At 41.9% G+C, this 15,199-nt stretch overlaps 1 protein-coding gene across 2 annotated transcripts in view; it reads left to right on the plus strand.

Annotated features, from left to right (window-relative positions):
• The window catches only part of AGPAT3 (1-acylglycerol-3-phosphate O-acyltransferase 3), a 60,765-nt gene that overhangs the window by 41,784 nt on the left and 3,782 nt on the right, over positions 1–15,199 (plus strand). For both annotated transcript variants that reach the window (XM_033147115.1, XM_033147117.1), the window contains exons 2-7: positions 255–481; positions 6,989–7,158; positions 8,089–8,250; positions 9,786–9,939; positions 12,062–12,164; positions 14,260–14,335. In XM_033147115.1, coding sequence (XP_033003006.1) covers positions 304–481; positions 6,989–7,158; positions 8,089–8,250; positions 9,786–9,939; positions 12,062–12,164; positions 14,260–14,335 — 843 coding nt within the window. In that variant the 5' untranslated portion in view covers positions 255–303. The remainder of the gene's footprint in view (positions 1–254; positions 482–6,988; positions 7,159–8,088; positions 8,251–9,785; positions 9,940–12,061; positions 12,165–14,259; positions 14,336–15,199) is intronic.

Below are 15,199 nucleotides of genomic sequence, written 5' to 3' on the forward strand. Positions count from 1 at the left end.
GAGCTTTTGGAAAAGCAAATTGTGTAGGAATTGCAGGTGTGCAAGAGCTGAATGGTTTCCATTTTCCCAACATGATCTGCAATATAGTGCTAACCAACTCTTGACCTGGATGAAATTGGCCTGGGGATGAACATGTCATTTATGATTCCCCAGCTGCTACTTGGCAGGGAGGAAATACCAGCATTCCCCTCCCCTTCTAGATAAGGAATGTTTTGTTTGCTAAGCAAGCTGTTTCTTTCATCCTTTTTCTGTAGGACGGTAATTCTGAGTGAAGGACCTTGCAAGCGCTACTAAGTGGTTATCATGGGCTTAATTGCGTTTCTGAAGACCCAGTTTATAGTTCACCTCCTGATTGGGTTTGTCTTCGTTGTGAGTGGGTTCATCATTAACTTCATCCAGCTATGCACGCTAATCCTCTGGCCTATAAACAAGCAGTTATATCGAAGAGTGAACTGCCGCCTTTCCTACTCATTGTGGAGCCGTGAGTATGCTCTGATTTCTATGTGCCAACTAGCAATGTAGTTTCTTCAGACTATAGCGGATAGGCCTCCTTAGGAGCAGTGTGGAACAATGTTTGTGGGTGCAGATGCTGAAACACTGATCTATAATTGCCGGTGCTATGCATTGGGGAATTGTTCTTGCACGGTAGACTTCTCTGCATGTACCATATTTTCCCCTTTTCCCATGTGCTTGCACCTAAAGGCAAGGGCTGAGGTGAGAACTCTCTGAAGCACTATTATTGCAGGAATGGCATATTGTGCAGAATATAGTGTCTCACACAAAAACACCTATCTGGAGGGGCCCTGTTCCAGCCCTGCTGCTGCCCTCTCATCCCTCCAGAAAAACCACTTTCCTGCATAGCTAGAATAGGCCCTTCATCCTTCCATGCTGCAGGTATCCACAAGAGGTTGGGTATTGATCCTTCCTCCTCTGGCATTGCTTTTAGTCCCAACAAGCCTTACTCTCACATACACCCTCTGTTGCCAGTGGAGGAGGAGATATGAAATATCCTGTTGCCTTGCTCCTCTTTCCACTCTTCATTTTTTTTGTAATTTTCCTGCTTACAGCTTTCCTACCTTTCCCCCCATATGTATATTTTATGTTTTCTCATTCTTTTCTACTGCCTGTTTTTGTTCATTTGTCTCATTTCCCAGTCCTTTAGACAGTCTTTTACTTTACTTTCAAATTTCTTGCACAAATGCCTGTTTTCTTACTCCCTCCCAGCCTGTCTACTCTAGTATTCACTGCAGTGCTTCCCAAGTTTGTAACTTGGGGCAAAAGTTTTTTTTAATGTCTTCCATTGTAGTCACATTGCATTGGTTATTCAGAGAGCCTGAGGTAAGACAGAAATTCCAGAGGGAGAGCCATCTCAGTTGTTTGTTTTTTAAAGCAAGCACACACACACAAAATAGTCTTGTGAACCTTAAATATTTACCGGTAACTGTTTTTAAATCTTTTACAGTTTAAAGTGCTCTAAGGGACAGTTTTTCCTCTGAAAAATTATTAAGGTGGAAAACAGACCTAGCAAACAATCCAGTTGAACTGGCTCATAGTGAACTGCTGCTAAAATGCTATTATTTTTTTTTGACTAGGTTATTCCAGGAGCAAGTTCATTACTGAGATCACTTGCGACATTTTTTGACATTGTCGCCTAAAAGCTCTCCTATTCGGGTCCTTATTTTGAAAAATGCCAAAGTAGCATTTCCACCAACCTGGCAGGAACAGGCTGGGGAAGGGTGCTTTTAATTTTTTTAATTTTTTTCCTGTCTTCATGTTTATAAGAGGCTACTGGGAAATAAAGATGAAATCATTTTAAGCATTAAATGGGCTTCTATTGTACCCAAGTGAGTTTGCACTCAAGGAGTTTTACAAACAACATGATCTACTAATACAGATCTTGTTGGACTCCCAACTCCCATCAGCCTCAGCCAGCCTGACCAGTGGTCAAGAATGATGGGAGTTGTAGTCCAACAGCAATTGGAGGGCCCTGTGTTGGCTAGCACTGCACTAATATCACTAACAATTTTTAAATTCAGACAATTCACTTTGTTATCTTTATCCATGAAGAAATGTTAGCTTTTTGCTGAATGGTCATTTCCCCTGCTATTCTTTCCCTTTGTTTGTTTCTTTCACTTACTCTGAGAACTCTGAATTATTACTATTACAAGGCTATCTCTACAAACATACAATTCCAGTTGCAGCTCCCATTCAGGGTGGATCTTGCAGATTGGCAGCTGACACTGGAGGGGTGTGTGCAGGGCTGGAAGGACATGGCAATTCAGGTTCATTAGGTGACCCCTTTAGTGAGACAGGGGAATAGATAACAAGCAAGGTGGTTGGGAGTTTTGTCTTCAATGCCAAAAGCTGGCCGTTTGGACTTGTTTCAGAAGGGACATTGGTACGACATCCTACTAATGATAGAGCTCGTTTTTGTATCAAGGCAACAGATTCAATCCATTGCATCTTCAGTTTAAAAATCTTGAGAACAATAGCTTCTTGGAGAGCTTTGAACCATCATAGTTAGATAGAGCTAGACTAGACATTCTGTTTCTCTGTAATGCAGCTGAGTATACAGGTCATCTCCCAAACCTGTTTAGCTGGTTGGCTGTGTGGGATATAGAGGACTATTGGTACCTGGAGGGGGAAAATAACTAGATTTTTATTTAACTGCCTTGCAGCTGTAAAGCAAAGACTCAGTAGAAGGTTTCTGGTATTTAGGTAGTTAAAATCCAGGTCTTACACCGTTTACACCCCTGAGGCTAGGCTGACCGTGATGACTGCTACGTTCTTGGCATTCTTTCTCAGGCTCTTAATCAGCACTGACTGAGCTGTGTTCATCCTGATGTTGTTGAACTACAACTCCCATCATCTTTGACCACACTGGTTGGGGCTGATGAGAGATGAACTCCAACAGCATAGGCAGGGACCACAAGTTTCTTGACCCTGCTTTAGAGGATGTTAAGTCAGTGGATTTAAAAATGCTGCAACTCCCCAATGCAGATTTTGCTGTGAAAAGTAAATTTGTGTTTGTAGTGAAAAGCTGCCCTTTCCCCCTATGTATACCAGCTGAAGCACCCATGCATTTTGGAGCTCAATCTATGCTTTCTAAGCAGGCTGATTCACACAACACTCAGTATAACACGTCTCTTGAGGACTCACAACTGAGCAGGTGAAGCGCCAAGCATTGCATTTAGTGTGATGTGGAAAGAGACGCAAGTCTCTGTTGATGGTGGTCCATCATGATCATTGCATACATGGTGCAGAATAAACTGACCTCTTTAGACCAGACCCCCTTTCCAGAATGCTCTTCAAGGATATCTTAATTTAACTTTTTTTTAAAAAAGGAGCTTCATATACATTGCACACTTTAAAAAACAAACAAACCCCAGTATAACTATTTGATGAGGTAATTTTAGAACCGTAAACCTTTCCCTCACCATGGGATGCCAGCCATGTGAAAGTCATTCACAGACCGGCTCCCTTCAGAGATTTGAAGCTCTTGCTGTGCCGCTCTTAACTAAAATGATCAGTGCTGCACTTCTCTGAAAAAGCTCCTTTCCTGTTGTAGAGCAGCACGGATGTTTCGTCTGACTTCCTGCAAAGAGAAAACACTTTGCTGCATATTTAATTCATGAGGGCAATCTATATTCCAGTCTTATTCATTCTAGCTACCTCCAGATGACTTAAGGAAAAAGGGGGGGGGGAGCTCAGCATGTTCAGTTTTTACTCTCCTAGCAACAATAGCTCCATCCAAGTCTAAATGGATAGTTTACCATTTGCAAGATTTTTGTACATTGCAGCTTAGCAAATTGTGGAGTTGGACCTTGTTACTTTTGATGTGTTTGAGTCCCTCCCCTCTGCTGCTTTTTTGTGTTTTTTTGCATAATCATTTTTTTAAAAAATGCCATGACATTCTTTTCATTTTAAGGCTAAGTGATGTTCCACTCTTCAAGTATTCAGACTAATAATAATAATAATAATAATAATAATAATAATTTATTTATTTATACCCTGCCCATCTGGGCTGGGTTTCCCCAGTCACTCTGGGCAGCTCCCAACAGAATATTATTATTAATAATAAAAAGCGATAAAACATCAAACATTAAAAACCTCCCTAAACAGGGCTGCCTTCAGATGTCTTCTAAAAGTCAAGATAGTTGTTTATTTCCTTGACATCTGATGGGAGGGCGTTCAACAGGTTGGAGGGGGGATTTTTATTAACTTGGTGACCAGCTGATTAACACAAAGCTAAAGTTGTTAAAATATACATGTGTTAAAATGTATTTAAAGTTTGTTTGTTTATTAAATTAGTATACCACCCTTTATCCAAAGATCATAGGGCAGTATATACCGGTAAGTTGTGATACTTAAGGCTGAACCTACCAGCATCACTCTCTGTCTCACTCCTCACTTCCAGCAAACTTCCCTCCCCCAGATGTTGCTGAACTACAACTCCTATCAGCCTCAACAAGCATAGCCAGTAGCCAGTGATGAATGGAGTTGTAATTCAGAAACATCTGGGTGGGGGAGGTTCCCCATTCCTGCTGTAAAGTATATTGTTACGTACTTCTCTGACTTCCAGTTTTTCCTGCTTTTAGACCACACAAGAATAAAATGCACCACTGGAAAAATACACCAGGAACCACTGTCAGATTTGTTGGGGTGGGACATTTCTGTACAAGGCTTAACAAGTAAAAAAAATTAACTCAGTTTCTAAGGTGTCAATATTGGAGCTGTAAAAGCTCGGGAAAAGCAAATGGATCTTGGGATTTCCCCAACACTAGTGAAGTCAGTATTTCAGGCTACAAACATTTCTGCAGAACCAATTCTCTGTTCCTTTTGCTCCCCCCTCAAGCTGTTGGCAAGAACTGTCAGAAAAGATAGGGAAATACTCCTGGAGTCTAAAAGTTCCTCTTCAGGCTGTCCAGTAGCAACAGAGGGTTCCCATCTTAAGAAAAGCAGACAGGCAAATAGTAGCTGTGTTTGCATAGCAATGTAAACCACAGTGAAAGTGCTCTTCCTCTAGCGAGAATAGAAACAACAAACCAACAAACCACCGTTGCTAGTTTAGTGTTACATCCAAATGAGAGATTGTAGATTTGTTTCATTCCAGATGAACCACAGCCCTCTCCCTGGGCAGAACACTAAGCCAGGGATCATAGTTTGTTGCTCACACTAGGAGAGAAGTGAAGTAGGAGTGATCTCTGTATTCCTTGTAGACCATTAACTATGGTTTACTGTAATGTGTGAACACAGACAGAGATTCCAAATGGTCTGGTGGGATCTTGGGTGCCTTTATTCATTGGGCTACATTGCAGGGAAGGAACAACATAGTCAGTTGTTGTTTGCCTACAGTTGTATGATGGGTTGTAATTTAAAAAAAAAATCAGACAGTAACAGAAATGCATCAGTGCTTGTAAACCAGTGCAGAACAAAATGCGGCCACTGCCCTTTTAAAAACACCAGAGTCTTTTATGAGTAATGCAGGTTTAAAACAAGTTCTGCTGCAGTAAGCTGCCATCTGAGCAGGGCCTTGGGTTGGTGCTGAGGCAATGCTGCTGATTGCTTACTCATGATCATTAAGTGACCAAATAGGCATTGAGACTGGAAAGGAGCACACAGTGGCTGAGATTGCATGCAAACCATGGAGCCACAGAGCAGGAATAGCGACTGCTTTGCTCCTCCCTCAGTCCTTCTGCTGCCATGCTACCCAGAGCTAAGCCGTGTCTTGCACCAAACAAACCAAGAAAAAAGGCTATGGCTACAGCTCATGGTTTGTTTAGCACAAGACATGGCTTGCCTCTGGGTAGCACAACCGCAGAATTGGGCAAGGAGCAAAGCAGTTGTGATTTTTTTGCTCTGTGTACTCGCACACTATAGTTTGACTAAGCGTTACAAGCAAAGTAGGCCATTGGGAACGTATGCTCTGTTTCTGATCCTCATGAGGGAGGGCCTAGGTGGCAAATTCCCAAATCTTACAGATACAGTGGTACCTCTGGTTATGTACTTAATTCATTCTGGAGGTCCGTTCTTAACCTGAAACTGTTCTTAACCTGAAGCACCACTTTAGCTAATGGGACCTCCCACTGCTGCTGCGCCACCAGAGCACGATTTCTGTTCTTATCCTGAAGCAAAGTTCCTAACCTGAAGCGTTATTTCTGGGTTTGCGGCGTATGTAACCTGAAGTGTATGTAACCCGAGGTACCACTGTAGTTCCCTTTCTGAGCCCACAGCCCAGCACTCCAAGCCGCCCACAGATAAGGGCAGCATCAAAGCAAGCCAGTTAGCCTACATCAAAGCAAGTGAATATCAACATATATGAGCTCATTGCTACAACAGCTAACAATTAATAGTGGAGTTATACTGACTACCAAGATGGCTTCTGGAACAGTTCACCTCTGGTTCAACACACCTGTTTACCTCTAGCTGCTATTAATATTACTGGGTTAGCTGTGGTTAGGCCCTACAGGGAAAATGTATGTTGCAGGACAGAAGGAGAGAGTGAGTGGAGGAAAGGAATGAACCGCCCTGTGCACCACTCCCAGTTACTTAATTATATAGTTAATTAAATGGCAGAGTTATGTTTGTATTCCAGCAAAAATTATTGAAATTGGATAATGCGGTTGGGTAATCATAACAGCTTTTGAAACAATGGTTGGTGATCTTCATCTTGATCAGAATGGTTGACTTGTTTGGCATTGGAAACTTTTTTGTAAACTTCGGCAAATTTGATTTAAAAGTGCTTTCGCAGCCCTGAAATTCATATCTTTTAAGACTGAAAGTGGAGCTTTTAAATAAAGAAAATTGTCATCAGTAATAAACTAGGGTGTTCAAAACAAAACTCCTGCAAATTGTATGCTTCTGCCCTGTATAGACAGTATATAACTGCACATTTAACAGAGTTAAAAAGGTTGGAAATAATAGTCTGACATATACAGTGGTGTATAACATTGAGACCTAATCTACTTTGTTTCCTTCTGTGACCTAGAATTAGTGATGCTGCTGGAATGGTGGTCTGGTACAGAATGCACTTTGTTCTCAGACCAGGCCACAGTTGATAAATTTGGAAAAGAGCATGTCATCATCATCCTGAACCATAACTTTGAAATAGACTTTCTGTGTGGCTGGACCATGACAGAGCGATTTGGCGTCTTGGGGGTGAGTGCATCAAACTTGTAGCCTTGTATATCTTTTAATTTGAGGGGTAGGGTCAGGCTTATTTTTCACCTTGGGAAAGGGAGGCAGCTGGGGTAGGTGTTTAAATGGTCACATTGGATAAATTTCCTTCCCACTAACAGCAAAATTAGATTCAGGTAGATAGCTGTGTTGGTCTGACGCAGTAAAAATATATAAAAAGAATTTTTTTAAAAATTCCAGTAGCAGCTTAGAGACCAGCTATGTTTGTTCTTGGTATAAGCTTTCGTGTGCATGCACACTTCTTCAGATACACTCAAACAGAAGTCACCAGACCCTTATATATAGTGGGATGGTGGGATGGGGTTTTTCCTCAGGAGGTTAGTAGGAGATGGGTGATTGACTCAATGGGTATGGTAAACCTGTTGATGACTGTTAATGACTGCAATTAGTCCTACAGGAAAAAGCAAGGGATAGTATGCAGATGATTAGCATATGTAATGAGACAGGAATCCAATCCAAAAGTAGGATTGAGCATTTCAGACTCAGACAGGTGAGACAAAGATTCACATCCCCATTTCAGTCCAATTGACCTTGGACCAATCTCTATCCTCCTCCCCTTTTACACACACACAAACATACATACATACAAACCAACCAACACACAGAACCCACCCTACCACATAGGGTTGTTGTGAGGATAAAATGGGGAGAAAGCCATGTTTTCTAGAGCTCTTTGGAGGTAGGATATACATGTAATAATAATAATAATAATAATAATAATAATAATAATAATAAAATTAATAATAATATGATGTGACTAGTAATTTCCAGGAAACAAAAAAACACCACCAACTTACAAGGCCGCTTCAGAACAGTTTTGGAAATGGCACTATTTGTAAATGATGTGTTGTAAACAAACAAATGGATACTATCTTGTGGTGTTCCTTTCAGAGTTCAAAAGTTCTTGCTAAGAAAGAGCTGTTGTACGTGCCCCTAATTGGCTGGACATGGTACTTCCTGGAGATTGTTTTCTGCAAAAGGAAATGGGAAGAAGACAGAGAGAAAGTTGTCGAAGGTCTAAAACGATTGTCCGATTATCCAGAGTATATGTGGGTAAGTTAAGTTTTGCAAGGCCTGTCCTTGGCACTTTGAACAAGATGGTAAAAGGTGTGGTCTTGCTGCATGGGGTGTGTGTGCGTGTGTCCATATTAAGATTTTATATACAAATCTGTATGTGGATTCATGTCTAATAGTATATAGCCTTCACTGTCTCACCTCAGGTATGTCTCTGGTTTAAACCCTTCATGTGTGCAGCTTATTCAATGAATTCCAGCTTTAAATTGGCAGGCATGTTTGTGTATGGTACAAAAGTATGGGCCGGATTCAACTAACTGGCCCAGTTAGCCTTCCACTTTCCTACCTTGAACCCCCTAAATTGGCTTGGTGGGGAGCAGCAGTCAGGAAAACCCCCAGAATAGTACATGGGGGGGGGGAGAGATCATTCCATCAGGCAAGCAGCAGTGCTTGAGCTGACAGAACAATCTCCTTAGTGGTATGTTGAATTTCTCCCTTTTTTTAGTATGAGGGACAGATTTTGCAGAAGTGACCCTGCAACATAACTGTATTTGGCTATAGTATTAATATGCTGAATAATAACACGCAATGCACAAATGGTCTGATGTGCTCCAAATTTACATGTTGGGAATCCATGTACACCCCCCTGAAAAAATACAGTTTTTAATATCTTTATTGGAAAACTAAGTGAAGAAATGACCCTAAAGAAGATGCTTTGAGCATGTGAGAAATTCTGAGGTATGGGCATGTTCTCATTCTAAATGAGTTCTGGGTCAGGGTCTCCTAATTGAGGCTGAGGCCTTAAGACCTAGGAATAGGTGGAATTCAGACATCAGCAAAAGTGCTGAGCCCTCTGTTCAAGTCAGGATGGGGACGGGAGGCAAAACACTTCAACAGAATACACCCAGCAAGCAAATAGTCATGGGTGGCAGTCTAGTGCTGGTTAAAGGTCTCCAGAGAGGGGGATAAAATAGTGCAGCAGGGAGGAGAGTGGCATTGAAAATCTCCCCATGGAAGATGTGGTGGTGCTCTGGTTCTGAGGTCCATGCTCTAACCATGCTGGTAAGTCTCCTCGTGTACCTGTTGCCAGCTCTGGGACTGGCATGGTACTGAAGGTGAGAGAGATTTGAGAAGCTGAGGGGAGTTCTGGAGAGGAATGATTGGTAAAAGCAATGGTGCCTGAGGATTCATCTCCCTTCAGTGGCAGCTGCCTGAAATGATCGAGGGAGAGGGTTTATCAGTGGCCACTAGGTACCATGGCTGTGTTCTGCCTCCATAGTTGGAGGCTGTATGCCTCTGACTACCCAGTTATTTGGAACCGCAGGTAGGCAGAGTGCTGTTGCCCTTAGGCATATGGTTGGCTACTATGAGAACAGGCTGCTGGGCTTAGATGGGCCTTTGGCCTGACCCAACTGGGCTCTTCTTTTGTCTCTGGTGTCATGCAATCTTTCCACTGATGCAGAAGTTTCTGAATCCAGATACTGGTCCCCAGCAAACTCTCCATATGATTTCTTTATTTGAGAAGTAACACTTGGATGTTTCTTCCACCCCTCCCCTCTTGGTCTTTTCCATAGTTTCTTTTGTACTGTGAAGGAACTCGTTTTACAGAGACCAAGCATCGTATCAGTATGGAAGTGGCAGATTCCAAAGGATTGCCTAAGCTCAAATATCACCTGTTGCCCAGAACCAAAGGTTTCACAACTGCCGTCCAGTGTCTCAGGGGAACAGGTATCTATTTCCTTGGCCTTCCTTGCAGTGTTTGTGGATGTGATTCTTGAGCGCATTCATTGCTGTTGGTCCCCAGACTATTATTATTTTCTTCCGTGGAAAATCTGTATTGACTTTAATGTTGACGTTTTAGACCGCTGAATTTTATTTCGTAATTAGTTCTTAATACGTTAATTAGTTCCCCTTTGAATTCAGAGAAATTAATACTGCTACTTAGCACTTCACATTTCTAAAGTGGTGTGCAAACATTGACTAATTAACGCTCCCAGTGTGCATGTGAGGTGTAAGTTCGTGTTATGCCACACAGACAAGGCTGTTAAATAGGACAGATGGCTGGCCAAATACAATTGTGGGTTACAAGTTTTGCTATGTCTTTCCAGACAACAGCATCAAAACTGTTCTGCAGAATATGGGGAGGTTAGGAAGATATAAAAAGTCACAATGTCCCCTTCCCTACTTACTGGTGGAAGGTTTTTCACATTATTTTATGCCATTCCTCATCCACATTCCTCTCCCTTCCCAATCTATCCAGGTGTTCTAAAAGTGTGACAGTGTTTTTTAAAGACTGTTGATAAAAGATTATGGAGCTTCCCTTTGCAAATTGAAATTACCCCCCACTTCCACTCAGCACAACCCAGAGAAGTATAAATGTGATTTAAATCTTGAGGAAATAAAAGAGTGTCTAGCTTCCACTTAAGTGCTTAAATACTATTGATTCAGGAGCACTTATTTACACGTACTTTCCTCTGGATTGTGTTTAATCCATAAGAGCCACTCGAATATAGGAAAGACAAAAGAGTTGAATCTGGATGAAGAACTGCCTTGAGCAAAACACTGCCTTGGATTAATTTCCCTTTTCTGCTAGATGGGAAGTATGTTAACACACATTTCAGCATGCTTGTGAGATTCGGAGAGGTGAAGATACCTTATATTAATCTGAAGAAGTGTATCTGAAGAAGTGTGCATGCACACGAAAGCTCATACCAGAAACAAACTCAGTTGGTCTCTAAGGTGCTACTAGAAAGAATTTTCGATTTTGTTTTTCCTTATATTAATGTTATTTTTTTCTTTCTATATGTGAAGTAATTTCCCTTACGTTTCTGCGAGTCACATGTAGATACCAATCTTCATGTATGTATAATCTCAGGGTTCTTTCACTTGGCTGCAACATGACTAAGATTCACACCCATTAGCTTAACACTAAAGCTGAGTTCAGATTTAATCACCAAACCACAACTTAGTGTTACATAAAGGAGGCTCTGACTCATGAGCTCCCTCGTCTCTTTCTCTTCCCTGTATGCTCAAGCAATCTGGTTCTCCCCATTATTTCGGTTTTTGCAACAAACCATAGTTTGCGGTTGTGTTGTATACAAACAGGGTAACTCGCTTCAGATGTCATGTTAAACCACTGTTTAGCATTAAATGCATGAACCTGCTCCCTGTCCCCTCCTCTGGCTTGACTACAAGGAAGAGATCAAAAGCATTCACTAACTATTGCGTTTAGCTTTATCATGTCCCCCCCCCCACACACACCCCACAAAAAGCGAATATCAGAAACCGTGGTTTGATCTTAGTTTGTTTGACAAACCATGATTTGAGCTAACTACCATTTCAGATGAAACAAACACTGCTTCTGAACCTCTCTTCACTCATGTGCCAAAGGAGGAGAGGGGCATGGGGAGTGCATGAACCAGAGACATGTTCAGTAGCAGTAAAACAGCGGGACACTTTTGGAATTTTGAGAAAGCAGTAAGATGCTTATTCTTTAAGCAGAGGCTTGACAGCCATCTGTCAGGAATGCTTTGATGGTGTTTCCTGCTTGGCAGGGGGTTGGACTGGATGGCCCTTGTGGTCTCTTCCAACTCTATGATTCTATGATTCAATAGAACTCAATGAAATGAATGTGGCTGGTCCTAACCCATTTAAATCCTGTGGGAATTGCAGCACGGTTTTGTGTTGACATTGTCTGGCCAGTGGGAGCATTGTACTTGGGAGAATGATGTGCTTCCAGTCTCAGGAGCCTCACCTCATTTGGAACTCTGTTTGTATGCCTTGTTATAACAATTAAATAAGTTGGGTCCTGGAGGCTAAAATAATGGTGACGTCTTCTCGTTTGCAACAGTTTCAGCAGTGTACGATGTAACGTTAAACTTCAGAGGAAACAAGAACCCCTCCTTATTAGGAATCCTTTATGGGAAGAAATACAAAGCTGATATGTGTGTCAGGTGAGCATGGCATGTGTTTGGGAGCATGGCATGTATTTCAGAGTTGTCACAGTGTCCAAATATGGTGATAAGCCTGCCTCCTTTTCCCCCATGTTCTTTCACCGCATGGATTTGGGATACTTCAGCTGTTCAGGCTTAGTATGGAAGAGCCTCTTTCCCACCATTAATATTAGAAGACGAAGGCTGTTGCACGAATTCTGTAAAAGTAATACTTGGCTCTGCCTGCCATTTCAGCGTCTTCCATATTTGGTTTGACAGACCCATGTGGTCGTGGGAAAGTACATTATGTAAAGCTCCATAGATTTGTACTGCCCTCTCTTAAAGATTGGTGAACTGCATAGTACAGTCATTCGTGTCTTTTAGATAGCCGAGTCCAGTCTGGCTCGAAGTTCTGAGATCCAGTTGCCTGCGCTTTCTCGGCTAGGCCTGCTGTTCAGCCAAATGAATGGATGTCCCATCTTCTCTGCTTTTGTTTTGTTCCGTAAAAGACTTGCCAGGAATGCTTTCTGACTGGATCAGCTTCAGGCGTATCTGAAGCAAGTTATTTCTACCCTTGTGATGATAGAGGCTTTGCCATCGCCTTGGTGCCCCACAGATATACATGTCATCATGTTTGCCACTCTCTTTGCTTTTTATGGCCCTAGGAAAAGAAGGATTATCTAGTTCCGGGCTGTCAAACAGAAAGCCCTGAAGGATTATGGGACTTTTGGGGATCCCCAAAGTGGTCCACAGCTCACAAAAATTGCTGAACCATCTCCAGACATTGCCCCTTGTACAGCTAATGGAATGACATGGCAGTGGCTGCCATTACTTGCCTCTCCCACCATAATTTTTTTTTTTAAAAGCAAGCATTTTTACTCACACCGGTGCTGTGTTCTGAAAGACATGTGCTTTTGGGCAAGGGGACATAGTTCAATGGGAGAGCACATGATTTTGTAGATTTGTAGAGTTGGAAGGAACCCCAGGGGTCATCTAGTCCAACCCCCTGTGGTGCAGGAATCTCAACTAGACAGGAGACCATCTACCTAAAAACCTCCAAGGAAGGAGAGTCCACCACCTTTTGTGGAAGTCTGTTCCACTTGCATCCAATGGTTTCCTGGTTAGATCCTGCCCCAAAGAAGGTGCTCAGAAAGACCCTTGGCTGCTGCTGCCAGTCAGAGCTGCCAGTGCTAAGCTCAATGGGCAAGTTGTGTTCCCAGTTTCCTCAAGCCAACAAGCTAAAATGGCATTATTTGTTATACAGCTATAACAGGGGCAGCCAAGTTCCAAAGAATCACAGTCTGGGTGGTTCCTCAACATAATCTCTATTGTCCTTTGTCGTTACTTAAGAGGAGATGGACCACAGGAATTTCTTCATTAACTTCTTCAAGTTCCTGTGGTTATCTGACCCAAGCTTTGGTCACCATTGGCCTTTAGCCTTCATTTGGTTGAAAGAAAGAGAATCATGCCACTATTTTTTTTTTAATATAGCACTTCTCAATAAACTCACCCATCCATTTTTGTACAAAGCAAGAAGTAAGTGTTCCGCTGCGCAACCTACAGGTGAAACTCGAAAAATTAGAATATCGTGGAAAAGTCCATTTATGTAAGCAATTGTTTTCATTAGCTACTGGAGTTTAATATATGAGATAGACTCATGACATGCAAAGCGAGATATGTCAAGCCTTTGTTTGTTATAATTGTGATGATTATGGCGTACAGCTGATGAGAACCCCAAAGTTGAAATTGTTAATTTGGGGTTCTCATCAGCTGTACGCCATAATCATCACAATTATAACAAATAAAGGCTTGACACATCTCGCTTTGCATGTTATGAGTCTATCTCATATATTAGTTTCACCTTTTAAGTTGAATTACTGAAAGAAATGAACCTTTCCACGATATTCAAATTTTTTGAGTTTCACCTGTATGTATTCTGGCTGTGGGCACCCCCTAGTGGCAAATTCATGGTACGGATGTGACAATACAGGGTTTTCACTTGAATTTGTGTTCATCTAGAGCAGAATACTCGGTATAAGTAGCATAGAAGTTATAATTGTGATGCTCATTCTTTATTAAATGCTCTTTATTGAACCTTTAAAAAAAAAAAAACTAGGAGGTTTCCACTAGAAGATATCCCTTTGGACGAAAAGGAAGCAGCAAAGTGGCTCCATAAACTTTACCAGGAAAAGGTAAATCACTTGTCCTGCCTTTAAGATCTTATGGAATAATATGCTAACTGAATGAATTCTCAAAGAAGACAGCGTTGTTATATCTGTAAGAGAGCAACTGGATGTGATATGGAAGATCCTTCATGGAAGATCTCCCATGGTTCTTTTAACATAAACATGTTTTCTACCACGGGAAAAGTGCTTTGGCGTTTGTCCACATTTGTACCTCAAGATAAGATGTGCAAAGCTGAATGTATATACAGTACTCACTGTTAAACCATGCTGATGCGAAATGTTGCTTCCTCCACAAATGGGGTCCCAGTCCTGTCTTTTCTGTATCATGTGAGTTTTACTGACCAATGGGGTTTCACAGTAGCAAAAAGGGGGGGGGAATGGGTATACAGTGGTGCCCCGCTAGACGAAAATAATTCGTCCTGCGGAAATTTTCGTCTAGCGGGTTTTTCGTCTTGCGGAGCGGCAATGGCAGCCGCGCTCCGCTAAACGGAAAAAAAAAGACGAAAATTTTTTGTCTTGCGAAGCAGCCCCATAGACTTTTTCGTCTTGCGGGGCGGCTTCCGCTAGACGAATGCCGTTCATCTAGCGGGTTTTTCGTCTAGCGAGGCATTCGTCTAGCAGGGCACCACTGTACTAACACTGAACAAAAGTCAGGAATCTTTGTTCTAAAGATGATACTTCATTGTATGAGAGAGAATACTAATTCAAGAGAAAACTGTAACTTCTGCTAATAAAGGTTCCATTCGGTTGGGTGGCCTGTTTTCCTTCATTTTTCACATTCATCCCTAAGGCAGCATAGATATAAAAATCCCACTGAAATCAATGGGGGCTGATTTCTTAAGTGTTTTAGAATCTGCCCAAGTCGGATCC

Source organism: Lacerta agilis, chromosome 4 (assembly GCF_009819535.1).
Source record: "Lacerta agilis isolate rLacAgi1 chromosome 4, rLacAgi1.pri, whole genome shotgun sequence".
In the NCBI taxonomy this organism is placed as follows: Eukaryota; Metazoa; Chordata; class Lepidosauria; order Squamata; family Lacertidae; genus Lacerta; species Lacerta agilis.